Source organism: Bos indicus, chromosome 7 (genome assembly GCF_029378745.1).
Source record: "Bos indicus isolate NIAB-ARS_2022 breed Sahiwal x Tharparkar chromosome 7, NIAB-ARS_B.indTharparkar_mat_pri_1.0, whole genome shotgun sequence".
NCBI classification, from domain to species: Eukaryota; Metazoa; Chordata; class Mammalia; order Artiodactyla; family Bovidae; genus Bos; species Bos indicus.
In genome coordinates this window covers 81,802,599-81,825,223 of record NC_091766.1, presented here as the reverse complement: position 1 = coordinate 81,825,223, position 22,625 = coordinate 81,802,599, and the positions used below count along the sequence as shown (strand labels likewise).

At 39.1% G+C, this 22,625-nt stretch overlaps 1 protein-coding gene across 2 annotated transcripts in view; it reads right to left on the bottom strand.

Moving 5' to 3' along the window:
* The window catches only part of ATG10 (autophagy related 10), a 259,676-nt gene that overhangs the window by 177,778 nt on the left and 59,273 nt on the right, over positions 1 to 22,625 (bottom strand). For both annotated transcript variants that reach the window (XM_019965387.2, XM_070793999.1), the window contains one exon: positions 5,336 to 5,443. In XM_019965387.2, the coding sequence (XP_019820946.2) occupies positions 5,336 to 5,443 (108 nt within the window). The remainder of the gene's footprint in view (positions 1 to 5,335; positions 5,444 to 22,625) is intronic.

Here is a 22,625-nt window from a genome sequence, read left to right as displayed (position 1 = left end):
TAATATTTCCTTGTTCTATAGCAATGATTTTCAAACTATCTGGTCTCAACACCCCTTTACACTTTTAAAATTCGAGACAGCAAAAGAGACACTGATGTATAGATCAGTCTTATGGACTCTGTGGGAGAGGGAGAGGGTGGGGAGATTTGGGAGAATAGCATTGAAACATGTATAATATCATGTATGAAACGAGTCACCAGTCCAGGTTCGATGCACGATACTGGATGCTTGGGGCTGGTGCACTGGGACAATCCAGAGGGAGGGTATGAGGAGGGAGGAGGGAGGAGGGTTCAGGATGGGGAACACAGGTATACCTGTGGTGGATTCATTTCGATATTTGGCAAAACTAATACAATATTGTAAAGTTTAAAAATAAAATAAAATTTAAAAAAAATTCATTGAAGATTCCAATGAACTTTTTGCTTAAGAGAGTTATGTGCATGATATTTATTGTATTAGAAATTAAAAATGAAATTTAAAAAATATTAGTTCACTTTAAAAATACATGGTAATATAATAGCAAATTTCTATGAATGATAATATAACAGCAAGTTTCTATGAAAAAATGTTTTCCAAAACAACATAAATTAGTAAGAAAAGCAGTATACATTTTGAAAATATTTTTAGTGTCTAACTTAATTAAAGATAGCTGGATTTTTATAACTGTTTCTGCACTCACTCTGTTGCAAAATCACACACAGGTAGCCTCTGGGAAACTAGGGGAGAATGAAAGTACAAAATGTAAATAATATCTTAACATTATTACATATACTTGACCTTGTGGACCCCTTAAAAGGGTCTCTGGGACCCTCCAGGGGACCCCAGACAATATTTGGGATCCAATCATGTTTTCATTAATATGTCTTAGGTTTCCAGTCAGTTTCTCTAGCATCCATGGCATTTTTTTCACTTACCTTGAGCTTGGGGTTAACTAAAATCATTAGTCCTTTCTCAAACAAACTGCTGTCATGTCAATGCAGGCCTTATACATATACTTCCTCACAGATGCCATTTTGTTGCTTTTAGGTTACTCTTTGGTAGTAGACACTGTTGCTGCCCTGCCCAGGTCCCCTTAAGGCCAGCGTACCCATTAGCACCCAGCTGTTGTAATTGTTGGCTGACAACACACAGCAGCCCTCTTCCCTGAAGAATTTCTCAGTAATACTGGAGCCATCTTGCTTGGAAGCTATGTCTTCCTCTACATCAGGCAATGACAGACTGACAGATCAATAAATGTTACAGAGTACAAAAGGTCAGCCTCAAGGAAACAAGGTGAGACTAATTTTGGGTATCTACGCTCCAGAGTTCTAAGGAGATCAGACTAAAGCTCATCTCGAGTGAGACCACAATCTCCCTTAGCTTTTATCCCTTGTTCTTTCCTGCTTCCATCACTCCCTTTCTCCTAAGAACATATCCTTAATAAGTCACTTCAACAGGAATCTCCATCTCAGGCTCAACCTAAGACATTTTTCATTTCATCAAGATTATTACAATATCAACTCTACCATATATTATATTAACTAACCATCTCAGCTGTACATCTAAAATATGCTAAGAGTTCCATTATAAAGTACTGCAGTAGTTATTAGAGTGTGGTGGTCCCTGTACCACCAGCATCAGCATAACCTGGGAACTTGTTAGAACTGAAAATTCTCAGGCTTCAATCCAAACCTACTGAATCACAAAGTCCATCACAGAGATGTGCCATAAGCAACTAATCCACTACTGCTACTGCTGCTAAGTTGCTTCAGTCGTGTCCGACTCTGCAATCCCGTAGACGGCAGCCTGCCAGGCTCCCCCGCCCCTGGGACTCTCCAGGCAAGAACACTGGAGTGGGGTGCCACTACTGTTGGATATTTTAATTGTTTCTACTTTTCCCTATTATAAATAATGGTAAAATGAATATCAGTTCAGTTCAGTTCAGTCACTCAGTCGTGTCCGACTCTTGGTGACCCCATGAATCGCAGCACGCCAGGCCTCCCTGTCCATCACCAACTCCCGGAGTTCACCCAGACTCACATCCATCGAGTCAGGGATGCCATCCAGCCATCTCATCCTCTGTCGTCCCCTTCTCCTCCTGCCCCCAATCCCTCCCAGCATCAGAGTCTTTTCCAATGAGTCAACTCTTCGCATGAGGTAGCCAAAGTACTGGAGTTTCAGCTTTAGCATCATTCCTTCCAAAGAAATCCCAGGGCTGATCTCCTTCAGAATGGACTAGTTGGATCTCCTTGCAGTCCAAGGGACTCTCAAGAGTCTTCTCCAACACCACAGTTCAAAAGCATCTATTCTTCGGCACTCAGCTTTTGTCACAGTCCAACTCTCACATCCATACATGACCACAGGAAAAACCATAGCCTTGACTACACGGACCTTCGTTGGCAAAGTAATGTCTCTGCTTTTGAATATGCTGTCTAGGTTGGTCATAACTTTCCTTCCAAGGAGTAAGCGTCTTTTAATTTCATGGCTGCAGTCACCATCTGCAGTGATTTTGCAGCCCAGAAAAATAAAGTCTGACACTGTTTCCCCTGTTTCCCCATTTATTTCTCATAAAGTGATGGGACCAGATGCCATGATCTTCGTTTTCTGAATGTTGAGCTTTAAGCCAACTTTTTCACTCTCCTCTTTTACTTTCATCAAGAGGCTTTTGAGTTCCTCTTCACTTTCTGCCATAAGGGTGGTGTGATCTGCATATCTGAGGTTATTGATATTTCTCCTGGCAATCTTGATTCCAGCTTGTGTTTCTTCCAGCCCAGCATTTCTCATGATGTACTCTGCATATAAGTTAAATAAACAGGGTGACAATATACAGCCTTGACGTACTCCTTTTCCTATTTGGAACCAGTCTGTTGTTCCATGTCCAGTTCTAACTGTTGCTTCCTGACCTGCATACAAATTTCTCAAGAGGCAGATCAGGTGGTCTGGTATTCCCATCTCTTTCAGAATTTTCCACAGTTTATTGTGATGCACACAGTCAAAGGCTTTGGCATAGTCAATAAAGCAGAAATAGATGCTTTTCTGGAACTCTCTTGCTTTTTCCATGATCCAGCAGATGTTGGCAATTTGATCTCTGGTTCCTCTGCCTTTTCTAAAACCAGCTTGAACATCTGGAAGTTCACGGTTCACATATTGCTGAAGCCTAGCTTGGAGAATTTTGAGCTTTACTTTACTAGCGTGTGAGATGAGTGTAATTGTGCGGTAGTTTGAGCATTCTTTGGCATTGCCTTTCTTTGGGATTGGAATGAAAACTGACCAATGAATGAATATACTTTCATGTAAAACTTGAAAAAGTTTTAAATGTACACATGTAAAATTTTCTGTACATTTCTAATTATTTTCTGCAGTATACTTTGATGTAAAAGCACTGCACCAAAAAGGAAGATAGATGAATAGAGGGAGAAATATATAATACAGCAAGCACAGCAAAATGTTAATGTTGGAATCCAAGCAAAGAATACAGGGATGTTCACTGCAAAATTCTTTTTACTTTTTCATATGTTTGAAATTTGTTGGGAAATGTTGAAAAAAATTATATTTTATGAAGCTAAATTCCTAGAATTGGAATAGATAATTCATAGTATGTGCACATCTTTAAACTTTGTGAAGTTAAAACATCAACCAGAAAGTGTCAGTTTCCTCACACTGTCAACACCACTTTTTAGTGCTTTTCAAATGTCTGCCAACTTGTTAGGGAAGAACTAGTAATTTATCTTTTAAATCATCATCTCCATGTACATTTTTGAAGTTAATATATAATGAACTGAAAAGCTTCCTAACATGCTTGGCTTCATATATGATGTTCGTTATTCGAACCATGAAACAGTAATCAAAATTTGAACACCTACTCAAGATCCCCTGGAGGAGAAAAATGGCAACCCACTCCAGTACCCTTGCCTGAAAAATCTCTTGGATGGAGGAGCCTGGAAGACTACAGTCCAGAGAGCTGCAAAGAGTCGGACACAACTGAGTGACTAAGCACTCAGTATACTAAAAACATTACCCCAAAAAACCTTAAATCTATATATAAATCAGGGGCACTTACTTTATTACCAAACACAATATCCTCAAGAATAAATTGCAAAGTAAGTTATACAGGCAATGGGATTCCCTGCTGGTCCAGTGGCTAAAACTCCGAGCTCCCAATGCAGGGGGCTTGAGTTCAAACCCTGGTCAGGGAACTAGATCCCACATGTTGCAACTAAGACCTGGTGCAACCAAATATAAAAATCCCTTGGAGTACTTTAAAAAAAATAAATTTAATTTTAAAAATAAATAAAAAATAAATTATATAGGCAACAGTTACTTCCAGGCCAGCATAATACACAGACAGAAGGGGTTAGGGCTTAACTGTCACCAAAAAAAGTCTCCTTTCCCATTTTACCAGGATATTTGGAATTTGGAATTTAAGCATTATATTTCTTTCTTCATGTTGAAGCAATTAGATCCCCACTGATTCAATTTTAAAATTCAAGCATTTTACTTCAATATGGGTTCACATAATTATAGTTCATCCATAGGATGAAATGCAGTGGAGCCATTAAAAAATAACTAACTACAGATATCTACATCTACTGACATGGGAAGATCTCCATGCCATACTTGTTCATTGCAGAACACAAGTATGTATGTGTGTGTCTGACAGAAATATGCGTTGCATAAGGATACTTACCAAAATATTCATAGTGGTTACCTTCAGTTGAAGGATGTATGGGAGTTTTTATATATTTTTCTATTGTTTAATTTTACAATGGATGTATAAAAAATTTTATTAACAACATAAAGTACAATAAGTCTATTTTCATTTTGATAAAAAGAAAGTTGAAAATATCCCAGAAAACCATTATGCCATTATTAGTAGCTTATTAAATTTTAATTTAGCAAGATTTTCAAGTCAAGGTTAAAGTCCCCTAAGGAATGAGACCCAGATCCAGCATATTTTAAAGGACAAAGGAGAAGAATTAAAGGTAGACTAGGTAAAGAGATCTCCATCATACATTACTCGGCTGAGGTATAGGCCTGGTATTATCCTGAGGGGATTTTACTGGAAAAAATCAATAAGCAACGGAAGGCATCTGTAGTTTTTAGATCTAAGAGAAACCAAAAGGGTGAAGCCTTGTGACAAGCTGTACAGACCCAGAGTGAATCTTAACTTTACCACAGTTCCTGATTTCAATATTAGAGAAGAAAATACCTCTTAGAAATGATGTTCACTTCTCCCCTTACAACAAGTTCAGGATCTGATGGCAGTTAATTTTTTAAATATATTTATCAGATTCAAACTTTTACTTTATGCTTTACAAAGACTGAAAAGGAGAACATGATATGTTAAATCACTCACCTCCACAGGAAGAAATGTCTGTACATGGTCAGATGTTCCTTGATGTGACACTGCAGTTCCATTTTTAACTTGAAAATGTGTTTTACACATGTAGCCATCAGAACAGTCCTGTGTTCCATCACCAAAGAATACATAAGAAAAAGCCAATTATTGTGAGAATTCATCATTCTAAGAACTACAGTGTCTCACAAGTTCCAAACCAAGCAATGAAAAACTAAGCATATTAAATGAGATGAGATAATATGGATAAATTCATCCAATTCATCCTGCACACAGTAAGTATTCAATAAATAGAAGTTTTAAGCCCCTACTTTTATCACCTATTAATGATGTTTCCTCTTCTCATAGGTTAAATACCTTTTTCCCCCAAGCACTTCAAAACATAGAATTCATAGAGCACCATAGGTTGGCAGCTGTTTAAAAATATATCAACTTATAGAAATGTCTTGTCATATAATTAATATTGATATTCATTTAATAGAATATACAGAAATAGAAATTTTAGGAGGACTTGCATCTTGAAGCTAGAAATGATCCACTGTTTCAATTTATTGCTCAAAGAAAGATCTCCATTAAGAGGTCCTGGAGAGGTAATCTTTCACCTCCTTCCGGAGCACGTCCAGGAACCCACATGTCACCCCCTTACACAACTACCACCTGCATTCTGGTATACAACACACTGTTCACTGAAAAACCTTAGTTCTATATTGCACTGAAGTGTGTCCATTGAACCTTAATTCACCAGTTCTAGTTATGCCTTCTGGAGTCTAAGCTCGTTTTCAGAGCCATTCTTCAAAGAGTTGAAGATAATTTCCACTATTCTCAAATGTTGGAAGGTATCCGAGCCCTTTACCAGTTGCATTTCTCTCCTGCTTCTTATGTAATGAATGCATACTAAGTCACTTCAGTAGTATCCAACTCTTTGTGACCCTATGGATGGTAGCCAGCCAGGCTCCTATGACCATGGGATTCTCCAGGCAAGAATACTGGAGTGGGTTGCCATGCCCTCCTCCAGGAGATCTTTCCAACCCAGGGATCAAACCTGTGTCTCTTAAGTGTCCTACATTGGCAGCCAGGTTCTTTACCATTAGTGTCAGTTCAGTTCAGTTCAGTCGCTCAGTCATGTCTGACTCTTTGAAACCCCATGGACTGCAGCACACTAGGCTTCACTGTCCATCACAGACTCCTGGAGCCTGCTCAAACTCATGTCCATCAAGTCAGTGATGCCATCCAACCATCTCATACTCTGTCGTCCCCTTCTCCTCCTGCCTTCAATATTTCCCAGCATCAGGGTCTTTTCAAATGAGTCAGCTCTTCGCATCAGGTGGCCAAACTATTGGAGTTTCAGCTTCTGCTTCAGTCCTTCCAATGAATATTCAGGACTGATTTCCTTCAGGATGGACTGGTTTGATCTCCCTGCAGTCCAAGGGACTCTCAAGAGTCTTCTCCCACACCACAATTCAAAAGCATCAATTTTTCAGCACTCAGCTTTCTTTATGGTCTAACTCTCACATCCATACATGACCACTGGAAAAACTATAGCTTTGACTAGATGGACCTTTGTTGGCAAAGTAATGTCTCTGCTTTTTAATATGCTGTCTAGGTTGGTCATAGATTTTCTTCCAAAGAGCAAGCCTCTTTTATTTATTCTTTTTTCTTTTTTTGGAGTAAATTTCAGACACCAGAATCACCTTGTCAATATGGATCCTGGGGATCGTGGATACACATGTATTTATTTAATGGCCATGTTGTGCTTTTTGTGGGATCTTAATTCCCCAACCAGGGAATTCACCTGGGCCCTCGGCACTGCGAGCATGGAGTCCTAACCACTGAACCACCAGGGAACTCCCTGGATGTACATCATGCATAGCTACCGCACCCAAGGGCAATGGCAGGAAACATTCCTCGCTGGATGTATTACTACGTCCTTGAGCAAGCCTCTTTTAATTTCATGGCTGCAGTCACCATCTGCAGTGATTTCGGAGCCCCAAAAAATAAAGTCTCTCACTGTTTCCATTATTTCCCCATCTATTTGCCATGAAGTGATGGGACTGGATGCCATGATCTTAGTTTTTTGAAGACTGAGTTTTAAGCCAACTGTTTCACTCTCCTCTTTCATTTTCATCAAGAGGCTCTTTAGTTCTTCACTTTCTGCCATGAGGATAGTGTCATCTGCATGTGTAAGGTTATTGATATTTCTCCTGGCAATCTTGATTCCAGCTTGTGTTTCATCCAGCCAAGCATTTCCCATGATGTACACTGCATATAAGTTAAATAAAGCAGGGTGACAATATACAGCCTTGACATACTCCTTTCCCAATCTGGAACCAGTCTGTTGTTCCATGTCTGGTTCTAACTGTTGCTTCTTGACCTGCATACAGATTTCTCAAGAGGCAGGTCAGGTGGTCTGGTATTCCCATCTCTTGAAGAATTTTCCACAGTTTGTTGTGATCCACACAATCAAAGGCTTTGGCATAGTCAATAAAGAAGCAGATGTTTTTCTGGGACTCTCTTGCTTTTTCGATGACCCAACAGATGTTGGCGATGTAATCTCTGTTTCCTCTGCCTTTTGTAAATCCAGCTTGAACATCCAGAAGTTCACGGTTCACGTACTGTTGAAGCCTGGTTTGGAGAATTTTGAACATTGCTTTGCTAGCATGTGAGATGAGTGCAGTTGTTTGTGCAGTAATTTGAACATTCTTTGGCATTGCCTTTCTTTGGGATTGAAATGAAAAGTAATCTTTTCCAATAACACTTACTATTATGATCAGTAATAGTTGATGTTCATCTAATTGTGATCAGTTTCATTTTTTTTAAGGCAAAACTAGTTTGAACTTAGTGAAGTCACGCATAAAAATTTAGTAACTCTTATGCACATACTCACGTATTAACTACCATTATTAATTCTCCACCAAAATGTCACACTAACATTTGCATTTCAACAGAATTAAAATAATTATAAATAAGAAAAACATGGTTACTTAATCTGATGTAGTAAAAAAAAATATATGTACAGAATAGCATTCAAACTAAAAAAATTCATAATTCTCTTAAATACTTTTACTAAGATTCAAAAATCCAGTTTTTAACTATAAAATAAGGAGATTTTATAGTGTTGTGAGCCATTTAAAATTGAATATGTTTTCAAATTTGTGTCATGACAACTATGTAAGAGTGTTTGATATTAGGTAATATCTTGGGTTGAATACTGTGTGTGTGTCAGCTTTGCACAGGGTCCACGCTAATCTTCTCTGGGGTTGAACACTATCCTTCCAAAATTTATATCCACCAGAAACCTTGTTTGTGACCTTATTTGGAGACAGGGTCTATGTAGCTGTAATCAAGTTAAGATGAGATCATACTAGAATAAACTAGACCCTAAATCCAATATAACTTGTGTCCTTATGAGAAAAGGGAAATTTGGCTATGGAGACAGACACATAGGAGAAGGTCATGGGGAGAAAGAGGCAAAGACTGGAGTGATGCATCTATCAGCCAAAGAATTTCAAGATTTCTATCAACTAACCAGAAGCTAGAAAAGGCAAGGAAAGGTTCTTCTTTAGAGCCCTTGGAGGGACCATGGCCCTGCTGACACCTTGAATTTCAACTTCCAATTTCAGAACTTTGACAGAATAAATTTCTGTGTTTTAAGCCATAAAGTTTGTGGTACTTTGTTATGGAAGCTCTAGGAAACTAATACAGAAATGATATTTTCTTAAATCTGATGGCATCTTTATAATTGTTGTTGTTGTTTTTGTGTTGCTAAGTCCTGTCCGACTCTTGGCAACCCCATGGACTGCAAAATGCCAGGCTTCCCTGTCTTTCACTATCTCCCAGAATTTGCTCAAACTCAAGTCCATTGAGTCAATGATGCTATCCAATCATCTTATCCTCTGTCACCCTCTTCTCCTCCTGCCCTTAATCTTTCCCAGCCTCAGAATCTTTTCCAATGAATCAGTTCTTCTTATCAGGTGGCCAAAGTATTGGAGCTCCAGCTTAAACATCAAACCTTCCAATGAATATTCAGAGTTGATTTCCTTCAGGATTGACTGGTTTGATCTCCTTCCAGTCCAAGGGATGCTCAAGAATCTTCTCCAGCACAACTCAAAAGCATCCATTCTTTGGTGTTCAGCCTGGTTTATGGTCCAACTCTCACATCCATACATGACTACTGGAAAAACCATAGCTTGCATCATACAAATCTTTGTCAGCAAAGTGATGTCTCTGCTCTTTAATATGTTGTCTTGGTTTGCCATAGCTTTCCTCCCAAGGAACAAACATCTTTTAATTTCACAGCTGCAGTCACTGTCCACAATGATTCTGGAGCCCAAGAAAAGAAAATTTGTCACTGTGTCCACTTTTTCCCAATCTATTTGCAATGAAGTGATGGGATCAGATGCCATGATATTAATGTTTTGAATGTTGAGTTTTAAGCCAGCTTTTCACTCTCCTTTTTTACCCTCATCAAGAGGCTCTTTAGTTCCTCTTCACTTTCTGCCATTAAAGTGGTATCATTTGCATATCTGAGGTTGCTTATACTTCTTGTGGCAATCTTGACTCCAGCTTATGATTCATCCAGCCTGACATTTCACATGATGTAGTCTGCATAGAAGTTAATAAGGAGGGTTACAATATACAGCCTTGACGTACTCCTTTTCCAACTGTGAACTAGTCCTTTGTTCCATGGCCAGTTCTAACTGTTGTTTCTTGACCTGCATGCAGGTTTCTCAGGAGGCAGGTAAGGTAGTCTGGCATTCCCATCTCTTTAAAAATTTTCCAGTTTGTTGTGATCCACAGAGTCAAAGGCTTTAGTGTTGTCAATGTAGTAGAAGTTGGTGTTTTTCTGGAATTCCCTTGCTTTCTCTATGATCCAACACATGTTGACAATTTGATCTCTGGTTCCTCTGCCTCTTCAAAACGCAACTTGTACATTTGGAATTTCTGAGTTCACATACTGTTGAAGCCTAGCTTGAAGGAGTTTGAGCACCGAACTGAAGTGAAAGTCACTCAGTCATGCCCCCACGGGCTGTAGCCCATGAGGCTCATCTGTCCATGGAGTTCTCCAGGCAAGAATACTGGAGTGGGTTACCATTTCCTTCTCCAGGGGATCTTCTCAACCCAGGGATCAAACCCAGTTCTCCTGCATTACAGGCAGATTCTTTACCATCTACTCACAAGATAATTTGAGCACTACCTTGCTAGTATGTGAAATGAGCACAATTGTACAGTCGTTTGAACATTCTTTGGTGCTGACCTTCTTTGGGACTTGAATGAAAACTGACATTTTCCAATCTTGTGGCCACTGCTGAGTTTTCCAAATTTGCTGACATATTGAGTGCAGCACTTTAACAGCACCATCTTTTAGAATTTGAAACAGCTCAGCTGGAATTTGATCACCTCCACTAGATTTGTTTGTAGTAATGTTTCCTAAGGTCCACTTGACTTCACACGCAAAGATGTCTAGCTCTAGGTGAGTGATCACACCATTATGGTTATCCAGGTCATTAAGACCTTTTTGTAGAGTTCTTCTGTGTATTCTTGCTATCTCTTCTTAATCTTTTCTGCTTCTGTTGGATCCTTGTTGTTTCTGTCCTTTACATGCCCATCCTTGTATAATGTTCCCTTTGTATCTCCAATTTTCTTGAAGAGATCTCTAGTCTTTCCCATTCCCCATGTTTTCCACTATTTCATTTCATTGTTCACTTAAAAAGGCATTCTTATTACTCCTTGCTATTCTCTGGAACTCTGCATTCAGTTGGTATATCTTTCCCTTTCTTCCTTGCTTTTTGCTTCTCTTCATTTCTCAGCTATATTTAAAGCCTCCTCAGACAACCACTTTGCTTTCTTGCATCTCTTTTTTGGGGGATGGTTTTGGTCACTGCCTCCTATACAGTGTTACAACCTCCATCCATAGTTATTCAGACACTCTTGTCTATCAGATCTAATCCCTTGAATCTGTTCTTCACCTCCACTGTATAATCATAAGGGGTATGATTTAGGTCATACCTGAATGGTCTAGTAGTGGTCCCTGCTTTCTTCACTTTAAGCCTGAAGTCTGCGGTAAAGATCTCTATGATCTGAGCCACAGTAAGCTCTAGGTCTTTTTTTTTTTTTTTTTTTTTGGCTAACTGTACAGAGCTTCTCCATCTTCGGCCACAAAGAATACAATCAATCTGACTTCGGTATTGACCATCTGGTGATGTCCACGTGTAGAGGAGTCACTTGTGTTGTTGGAAGAGGGTGTTTGCTATGACCAGTGTGTTCTCTCTCTAACAAAACTCTGTTAGCCTTTGCCCTGCTTCAGTTTGTACTCCAAGACCAAACTTGCCTGTTACTCCAGTCATCTCTTGACTTCCTACTTTTGCATTTCAATTCCCTATGATAAAAAGGACTTTTTTTCTTTTTTGGTATTAGCTCTAGAAGGTCTTATAAGTCTTCACAGAATCATTCAGCTTCAGCTTCTTTAGCATTAGTGGTGTGGGCATAGACTTGGATTAAACTGATGTTGAATGGTTTGCTTTGCAAATGAACCAAGACCATTCTTTTGGTTTTGAGGTTGCACCCAAGTATTGTAATTTCGACTCTTTTGTTGGCTATCAGTTCAGTTCAGTTCAGTCGCTCAGTTGTGTCTGACTCTTTGCAAACCCATGAATCGCAGCACACCAGGCCTCCCTGTCCATCACCAACTCCCAGAGTTCACCCAAACTCATGTCCATCGAGTCGGTGATGCCATCCAGCCATCTCATCCTCTGTCGTCCCCTTCTCCTCCTGCCCCCAATCCCTCCCAGCATCAGTCTTTTCCAATGAATCAACTCTTCGCATGAGGTGGCCAAAGTACTGGAGTTTCAGCATTAGCATCAGTCCTTCCAAAGAATACCCAGGACTGATCTCCTTTTACAACGGACTGGTTGGATCTCCTTGCAGTCCAAGGGACTCTTAAGAGTCTTCTCCAACACCACAGTTCAAAAGCATCAATTCTTCAGCGCTCAGCTTTCTTCACAGTCCAATTCTCACATCCATACATGACCACTGGAAAAACCACAGCCTTGACTAGACGGACCTTTGTTAGCTATCAGGGCTACTCAATTTCTTCTAAGGGATTCTTGCCCACAGTAGCAGATATAATGGTCATCTGAATTAAATTCGCCTATTCCCATCAATTTTAATTCACTGATTCCTAAAACGTCAATGTTCACTCTTGCCATCTCCTGCTTGACCACATCCAGTTCACTTTGATTTAGGGACCTAACATTCCAGGTTCCTCTCCAATATTGTTCTTTACATATTAGGACTTTGCTTTCATCACCAGACACATCCACAACTGAGTGTTGTTTCCACTTTGGCCCAGCCTCTTCCTTCTTTCTGAAGCTATTTCTCTGCTCTTCCTCAGTAACATAATGGACACCTCTGACCAGGGGGGCTCAACTTTTGGTGTCATATCTTTTCCCCTTTTCATACTATTCATGGGGTTCTCAAGGCAAGTATACTGGAGGAGTTTGTCTTTCTTTCCTCCAGTGGACCATGTTTTGTCAGTACTCTCCACTATGACCTGTCCATCTTGGGTGGCCCTGAACAGCATGGCTCATAACTTTATTTAGTTACACAAGCCCCTCTGCCACAACAAGGCTGTGATCCATACCTTTCAGTCAATTGGACTGTCATCCCTCTGGATTCACACAGGGAACCTGCTGTTTGATCATGATCAATACTAGTTCTGGTTGACTGCAGTCAACTCATTCAGACTGGTTGATGCCAATATCATTGATGGTTAAATGTCCTGAATATCCTTTCTACCTGTACCAGTCCATTCTGAAGGAGATCAGCCCTGGGATTTCTTTGGAAGGAATGATGCTAAAGCTGAAACTCCAGTACTTTGGCCACCTCATGCGAAGAGCTGACTCATTGGAAAAGACTCTGATGCTGGGAGGGATTGGGGGCAGGAGGAGAAGGGGATGACAGAGGATGAGATGGCTGGATGGCATCACTGACTCGACGGACGTAAGTCTGAGTGAACTCTGGAGTTGGTGATGGACAGGGAGGACTGGCATGCTGCGATTCATGGGGTCGCAAAGAGTAGCACACGACTGAGCGACTGAACTGAACTGAACTGAACCTGTAAAATAAGCTATCAAGTATCATATACTATTATCTTTTATTATTTCACTAAGGTTCTACATTTTGTAGCTGGAATTATTGTTGTATTTCCAGTGAAATCTATTCTCTTTTCTCCTATATTTGACCCAGAAAGGTAAAACTTTGGCAGTATTGGCAGCCATTATGTAATTAAATGGAGCCTGAGGATAAAGCCAACGCAGAGGGAAACAAGACCACAAGATGCATAAGATTCTGATTACACTATTTACACCAACAATACCTGAAGCTAGCTCTGCCCTCAAATTTTCATTTTCAAAGGCCCCCAAAAGTCCCTTCTTGGCTGTATCCAATATGAATTGGGTTTCCTGTCACTTGCAACCAAAATAGTCTTTTTATAAAATGACATATATTGTGTTTATTAGTTGAAAACGAAAAGATTTTTCTACTGTATTTGTATTATCATTCATTGTGATAGATAATCAATAGTTGATTATATATAAGATTTACCAAATACAATAAAACCATAATAGTATGTATACCTGAGAAAAAGTGCTCACAGTCTGCAATTTCAAAATAATCTGGCAATAGAAGGAAAAAGTCTTAGGATGTTTAGAGAAAAGTTAGAGCTAAATTGTGTGTACTGCATATAATCCATCAAATGAGGGTAACTGTTCTATTTTGTATTTTTAATACCTGAGTGTTGGTCATACAATCTCTTCCTAAGGGAAGCTATAACTTAGTAGAGCTCTAATTACAATGCAAAATACACCTCCTTTGACATCAAAGAGGTGAGTCAGAAATTCCTGTGCATCTATGTTATAAAATCTAAATAAATTACCTTGTATCTTTTCCAATGAGTTAGGATAGAGATGTGTCATTTTCAATGTTACTTATAACTTAAACAATTTAAATTTCCATTTTAAGTAATTTCTGATACTATTTATTAATGTCTACAGGGAAGTGCAAAAGGGTTTTTATTTTTTACCTCAGCCTATATTTGGTCATGGTGATTTTCTTTTCAATATCAATCTCTTAATAGTCAAGATTAGCCTTGAAAAATTAAATATAGAAAAAGGAGAGTTTTACAGTATTTCAAACATTTACTTTCACAGAAGTAGGCCTTTCTCCCACATCATTTTAACTTAAGGTATAAAAATATGTTTTGTTCCTCACTGTTGAAGGATGCTTTTTTAGAAACAACAAATGTAAAAGTATGAGAACTGCCCTCTAAATTAGCACTACAGTCCATCAAGCCAGGCAAACAGAATTGAACTCAAACCTCCCCCTGAAAATTCCAATGGGCATTCCTCTCTAGCATCCCTGTAGTCTTACTGTACTTACTATAGCTTACAATTTAGCATTAACCTCTTTAACTTTTTAACATTGATTAGTCTCACTTTCTCCAATGATCCTAAGCTCAGGCCTAGGTAAGCCCTATCGCTAGAGGAAGGGGGGTCCTTACTGTAGAATCTGGATGGTCTTCCACATAAAAACCTTATCCCCACAGAGTATGAAAACACCCTGGACGTTCATGGGACGAGATGGAACAAAAAGGATCTTATACCTCACCCAGTTCCACCCTCCTGCTTTAGCAATAAGAAGGTGAAGGACTGAAGTACTTTGAAGAGATTTGTCCTACAGCCAATTAGGGGCAGAGCTGGAAGTGGAAAGCAGGTCTCGTGGCTTGAGTTTTCTACTATACTAAGCAAGTTATGCCAGAGAGCGGGATGAGAGCAGAAAGATCCTCATTGACGCTCATAGGCAGAGGGAAGCCAGGTTCTGCACATGGAATAGTTCATGCCACTCAAGTGCAGTCTGGGACACAAACACAGCATCACCTGGGAGCTTGTTAGACATGCAGAATCCCAAGCCCACGACAGACCTCCTGCATTGAAATCTGTATGTAACAGGATCCCAGGTGATCTGGATGTACAATCAGAAGCACTGAGGCAGGAAGACCGCAATCCCTGCCTCAAAGAGATAGCAAACTGTATTAAACAGCGGTTCTCAATGCTAGCTGCACATCTGACTCACCTAAGGAGTTCTGCAAATGCTGTTACTAGGGTGCCCCCTCAGACCAGTGAAGTCATAATCTTCCCAGTAGACTCCAGAGAAAAGCCAGGGTAGAGGACCACTGCACTAATTTCAGTGGAGTCCCCTTCTGAACTCTGAGAACAGAACCAACCATGGTCTCTGCAGCTGCCTCAAGAGAAAAGGCCACAAACAGCTCCCAAATTTCAGTAATTCCAGGGCTCACTCAGAGCCCTCCATATGCTAAACTTGCTGCTGTGGATGCTCATCTTGTCATTTCAACTGTGCTGAGACTGCTTTTTAAGTGGCCTTCACTACCGTCTCAAACCCAGCAACTTGCCCAGCCTTGACCTGTAGTAAGGGCACCTGTAACAGCCGGTGATCTTATAACTTCAAAACCATCCCATATCCAGCTACACTTCTGCTATCAGGACTCCTTGCTGCCTACCATCACACAGCAGGTTGCTCCACACTGTCACTACAGAATAGAAACTAACCAGAAACGCAGGTGCTGTATGTAACCCAGACACTGCTAATAAAAAGATAACACTCGCTCACAGTCAAAAGTCCTCATGTTATCAACATGAAACATCAAAATGAGGAATAAAGATCTAAATGAGAAAAACAATACCATAAATGTGCTCAATGTAAACACTAGAAGACTATAAAAGCTCTTATTCATTCATCTATTTATTCTTATTTTATTTTTTTATTTTTGGCTGCACAGCTTGCAGGACTTTATTTCCCTGACCAGGGATCCAACCTGTGCCCCCTGCAGTGGAAACGCAGAGTCTTAACCACTGGACCACCAAGGAATTCCCTAAAAATTCTTAAAAGATATCTACAAAGTAAATAAAAACTTTGATATAACATAAAATATGCACTCAATAAGCCAGCTTATTTGGAAAAGTCAGCAGTGGCGACAGGACTGGAAAAGGTCAGTTTTCATTCCAATCCCAGAGAAAGGCAATGCCAAAGAATGCTCAAACTACCACACAATTGCACTCATCTCACATGCTGGTAAAGTAATGCTCAAAAATGCCAGGCTTCAGCAATATGTGAACCATGAACTTTCAGATAGTCAAGCTGGTTTTAGAAAAGGCAGAAGAACCAGAAATGAAATTGCCAACATTCACTGGATCATCGAAAAAGCTAGAGATTTCCAGAAAAACATCTATTTCTGCTTTATTGACTATGCCAAAGCCTTTGACTGCATGGATCACAATAAACTGTGGAAAATTCTTCAAGAGATGGGAATACCAGACCATCTGACCTGCCTCTTGAGAAACCTGTATGTAGGTCAGGAAGCAACAGTTAGAACAGGACATGGAACAACAGACTGGTTCCAAATAGGAAAAGGAGTACGTCAAGGCTGTATATTGTCACCCTGCTTATTTAACTTATACGCAGAGTACATCATGAGAAATGCTGGACTGGAAGAAGCACAAGCTGGAATCAAGATTGCCAGGAGAAATATCAATAACCTCAGATATGCAGATGACACCATCCTTATGGCAGAAAGTGAAGAAGAACTAAACAGCCTCTTGATGAAAGTAAAAGAGGAGAGTGAAAAAGTTGGCTTAAAGCTCAACATTCAGAAAACTAAGATCATGGCATCTGGTCCTATCACTTCATGGCAAATAGATGGAGAAACAGTGGAAACAGTGGCTGACTTTATTTTTTGGGGCTCCAAAATCACTGCAGATGATGACTGCAGCCATGAAATTAAAAGACGCTTACTCCTTGGAAGGAAAGTTATGACCAACCTAGACAGCATATTAAAAAGCAGAGAAGTTACTTTGTCAACAAAGGTCCATCTAGTCAAGTCTATGGTTTTTCCAGTAGTCATGTATGGATGTGAAAGTTGGACTATCAAGAAAGCTGAGCTCAGAAGAATTGATGCTTTTGAACTGTGGTGTTGGAGAAGACTCTTGAGAGTCCCTTGGGCAGCAAGGAGATCCAACCAGGCCATCCTAAAGGAAATCAGTCCTGGGTGTTCACTGGAAGGACTGATGTTGAATCTGAAACTCCAGTATTTTGGCCACCTGATGCGAAGAGCTGACTCACTGGAAAAGACCCTGCTGTTGGGAAAGATTGAAGGCAGGAGGAAAAGGGGACGACAGAGGATGAGATGGTTGAATGGTATCACCAACTCAATGGACATGAGTTGGGTAAACTCTGGGAGTTGGTGATGGACAGGGAGGCCTGGTATGTTGCGGTTCATGGGGTTGCAAAGAGTCAGACATAACTAAGAGACTGAACTGATTAAAATATTAATAAATTCTACTGCATAGAAAAATTCTTAAAGTCAAAAGGCAAATATCAAAATGTGAAAAAAAGATTTGTAGCTCAAATAGAAAAGGACTAATTTGTCAACATATAAATAGCTTTAATTTCCTCAATATATTAATAGTTCTAACAAACCATTAAAAAAAGCCCAATAGCCCAATAGAAAAACAAGCAAAGAATATAAATAGATAATTCACTAGAAGAGGAAGTATACATGGATATTAATCATATAAAAATATGTTCAATGTTACCAATAAGAAAAATGCAAAGTAAAACTATGTGACACCATCTTTTACCTATCAAATCGGCAAAAATCAGAAAGCATGAAATACACTGTGGATACAACAACCAGGCACTCTCATACATTGCCAAGGACAGGGTAGTTTAAATTAGTATAACCTCCCTGTAGAGCAAGTTGGCAATACGTATCCAAACTTAAAATGCACCTACTTTCCATTCAGAAATGGTACTTCTAGCAATTTATCATACAGAAATAGTTGTACATGTAGGAAGTAAAATTCATGCAATGATATATATTAAAATATTGTTTTAATAGCACAATATTGGAAATAACCTAAAAGCTCATTGGTAAGGATTGGTTAAATAAATTACAGTATTAAAAAAAAATTATGGTATACCCAAATAATAGAATGCTATGCAGTAATAAAAAAGTGAGTATGTTTAGTAAGTATTCATATGCGATAATAATCAAAATAGATCATTAAGTTAAAAATATGCAGAATAGCAGGTATATGTGTATTATGCTACAATTTGTTTCCATATAAATTCATGTGCTTGTGTACACTGAAAATATCTGAAAGGACACCCAAGACACTGGTATGAGTGGTGACCTCTGAGGTCTGGATAAGGAGAGTGGGAGGGTTAGGAAGGAAACTTACATTTTTAGTGTATAAACCCTTTTGTGTTTACAAATGGAAAACACTGTATGTTAAACAAATACTCTATTGATTGTCTTTTAATGGTATACCTCCAGGCCATCACATTGCTGCATTGGATTCCAATCATGAATTTCTCGGGAAAATAATGTTCTGTAAGCCTTAAAGAACTCTAGAGAGATGAGCAAGTTTTCTAGTGTTGGACTAAATGCCTACTGGATGGAGATCTAAGGATTTCCTAACAGAACATGTTTGGGTCTGCTTTCTTACAAGCTGTCATAAGCTATGCCACCCAGAGAGCTATGATATGCTTGCCAGAATCTAGCTACCCAAATAACTATGGGGTTTTTGAAGCTGAATTTTAATAAGCTTTAAACAATCTACTCTAGAAAACTGCTGTCTAAAAAATTAGGTGGTTATCTAGGGGCCTCAGCCCTGCTTTGGAATAAAGGATTGTATATAGGACATAAAGTCAAATTTAACTACCCAGAATGACCAGCTACAAGAAGGGCTGGCAATGCCATTGGGGAGGAATTAGAGGAATTTTCTAGGTCACTGCCTGCACTGAACAAATAACAGGACCTTCAAGGCCAATGTAACCCTGAGGAACAGGCAAACCTAGGCCACAGATCTCAAGAGGTTGTTCTTTCCTTCTGTAAGAGATCAAACCAATACAACCAGTAGCTGTCCAGAGTTAATTAATCTTGAGGGCAAACAAAAAGAAGGAAAACTGTTGCTGAAAAGCAAAGCTTACACTGGGTGGTTCAGACAATAAACTAGTATCTGTTCATTTTTTTAAAGCCTAAAACTTAGATGGTAAAGAAATGTGACTGATAAGGATTTCAAGATCCTCCAGAACACAATTTTGAATACGTTAAAATGTCTCCTTGTGCCCCAGTCTTACTAATCCATACTGCTACACCTTTTCAATACATGTGTCAAAGTTGACCATGGATGACTCTGATACCTCTGAGTCAATATCAAGAGTGACTAGATCCAGTCAAAGCAATTCAAAAATTCAAAAAACCAAAAACTTAAGAAGACAAAAATCCTAAAATAAGTGTACAACATATTTCACCCTTGAAAAAGACCTCTGTACATCTTTTCCCTGGACTTGCGGTATTTTAGAGTTTATTAAACATGGCACAGCCATTACTGAACAGTCCATCAACACCTTTTGGGGAAAGAGTTAGAGATATACTGCAGATAAAGAACCTGCCTGCCAATGCAGGAGACATAAGAGACATGGGTTCCATCTCTGGGCTGGGAAGATCCCCTGGAGAAGGAAACAGCAACCCACTCCAGTATTCTTGCCTGGAGAATCCCATGGACATAGGAGCCTGGCGGGCTATAGTCCATGGGGTCACACAGAGTCAGACATGACTGAAATGACTAGGCATGCATGAGGAAGCAGAGGCTGTCCATCTGGGAAAGCACTCCATCTTCTAGATGTGTTGTCCCATCCAATAGAGGCCAATATCCCTTGCTTCACCATTTGCACAACATGACCCATAATGATTATTGCCTTTATCTGTGTAACCTAAGGTGCGAACGCCTACTGAACACTTTGGTTCAATAGATGGGAATTAAACCACAAAACATAGTGAGCACCGTTCCTTGATTGGAAGTTTTCTGGCTCTGCCCAGTTTAAAAGAGCTTTCTTAGTGTGGTCATGGTATGAAACTTAAAGAGAATCTGTGGGATCTTAACTTGAAATATTGTCTCTAAAGCAGCCATGTGGCTGAGGGTTATACTGCTGCCTTCTATCACAATATTTAGTAGCAGTTACTCTTGTTTATACTGGCATGCTCATTTACCGACTCTAATTAGGTTTAAAGTTCTAATCAACCTATAAACAAAGCACAGAGGAGTAATTATAGTGGCTTAACAGAATCTAAATATTACAAATCTTGATGATGTAAAAATAATAATATAATTAATTTTAAAAATAAGGAGGAACAGAAAGGAATGTGGGATACAGTATAAGTACACTAAATTCCTTATCTATTATAGCAGGAATCAATAATTTTTGTCCAGAGACTAGATATTAGGAAGTAGAAGTATATTGTTAAAGGTTACAGGAATCACTGTGAGAATAAATATGGGGTTATTCTTTACCAATAGGAAATCCTTCAAACAAACTTAAATCATCCATATGATGGAATACTATGTAACTATCAGAAATAATGAGATAACTCTATATATGCTCACTAAGAAAGATGTCCATTGTGTAATATTAGGTGGAAAAAGTAATTTATAAAACAATGATCCCATTTATGTAAATATGTTATAAGTGTGCATACATCCACATGTACATAGAAAACAAACTACAGAATTGAGTCAGAGGTGGAAAGAAATATTTTCAATTGTATTTTATATATCTATATATTATTAGAATTTTTATAATGATCATGTATTTTTTTTCCTTGTAAAAGTTATTAAATTAAATATAAAAATTCACTTCATGAAGAAAAAAAAAGTAATACTATGCTTTCCTTCCACTCTCTGCAGTCAATAATACTCTAAGAACCATAAAATGTTCTTGCATACAATATTAACTTTTATTTTCTCTCCTTTCTAAACTTATCATCTAGTTGCTAAACAAGAACAAAGCCAGTGCTTTTCCTAGGTCACTACCTAATTATAGTATACCTTCACTATGCTTCTCAAGTGGACATTGTTTTACACCACTTAGGGCCTTCACTTTTAAATTCCATCAATAAAAACATGCTGGGAACCCCAGCAGTGTGCCTGTTTGTGTAAGAAGTTAGCTTTCTCACATCAGTCCTACTCCCTTTCCCTGGGAGGACTCTTAGACCTACCATGTCACTCTCCTTTTTACCTCTAATCCCTACCAACTTCTTAGATGAGCAGGAGAACACACTGCTCGAAGGCAATGGCACCCTACAGTACTCTTGCCTGGAAAATCCCATGGACGGAGGAGCCTGGTAGGCTGCAGTCCATGGGGTCGCTAAGAGTCGGACACGACTGAGAGACTTCACTTTCACTTTTCACTTTCATGTGTTGGAGAAGGAAATGGCAACCCACTCCAGTGTTCTTGCCTGGAGAATCCCAGGGACGGAGGAGCCTGGTGGGCTGCCGTCTATGGGGTCACAAAGAGTCGGACACAACTGAAGCGACTTGCCAGCAGCAGCAGTAGCAGCAGCAGAACACATTGCTCTCCCCTACCCCAAAGGCAGGTTAAACCCCAGCAAGGGCAGTGATCCCAGGGTATAAAGAGCAGAAGAAAATCCATTTGTCAGGTCAGAAAAGGAAGTTACTGGACCAATTTGATGACCTTATTGAGGAGAGGGAGATGTAGATGAGCACACATGCTTATGTGTTGATACACACAGCCTGCTTATTTCATACAAATTTTTAAAAAAATGGTTATAGTGTAAATAATGCTAAATCCCTTCTCTTTTTGGAGCCAAAGCATCAAAAGTAAGTTTAGGTCACGTTCGTTCCATTTTCTTTAATAACAGTTTCAACAGAGAAAAATGTTAACAGTGTTAAGTTTCACTATTAAGCATTTTCTGGGATTTCATTCTCATTTCTCTCTTTCAACTTTTAATAAATGTTTTTCAGGTTTTTTCAACTTGCCCCGTTGAAAGTTTTCAATTTTCAGTTCATGGATGTGGGACCTTCATATGTACCCTCCTATTTTTTATTATATTAAACAATCTGGTTTTGTTTCCAAGAGCATTCCTGCCTATTTGTGCCTGAGGAACGGCCAACAAAATTAACACTGTAACTGACTGGAGGGGAGGATGTGGGGAGCCTGCTGTAGGAAAAATACATTTTTCTCTCTTTGTTTCTACTTTCAGCTTAAGTTTATAGAGATTTTACCATATTTTGTTTGCTCTAGATGAAATGTTCCCAAAGTTTATCATTGCTTTTCTAATATCATAGACAAGAAAACATAAAGATGAACCCAAGTTCTGACCTTCTCCAACCTGATTTCTAAATTTGAATTTAAT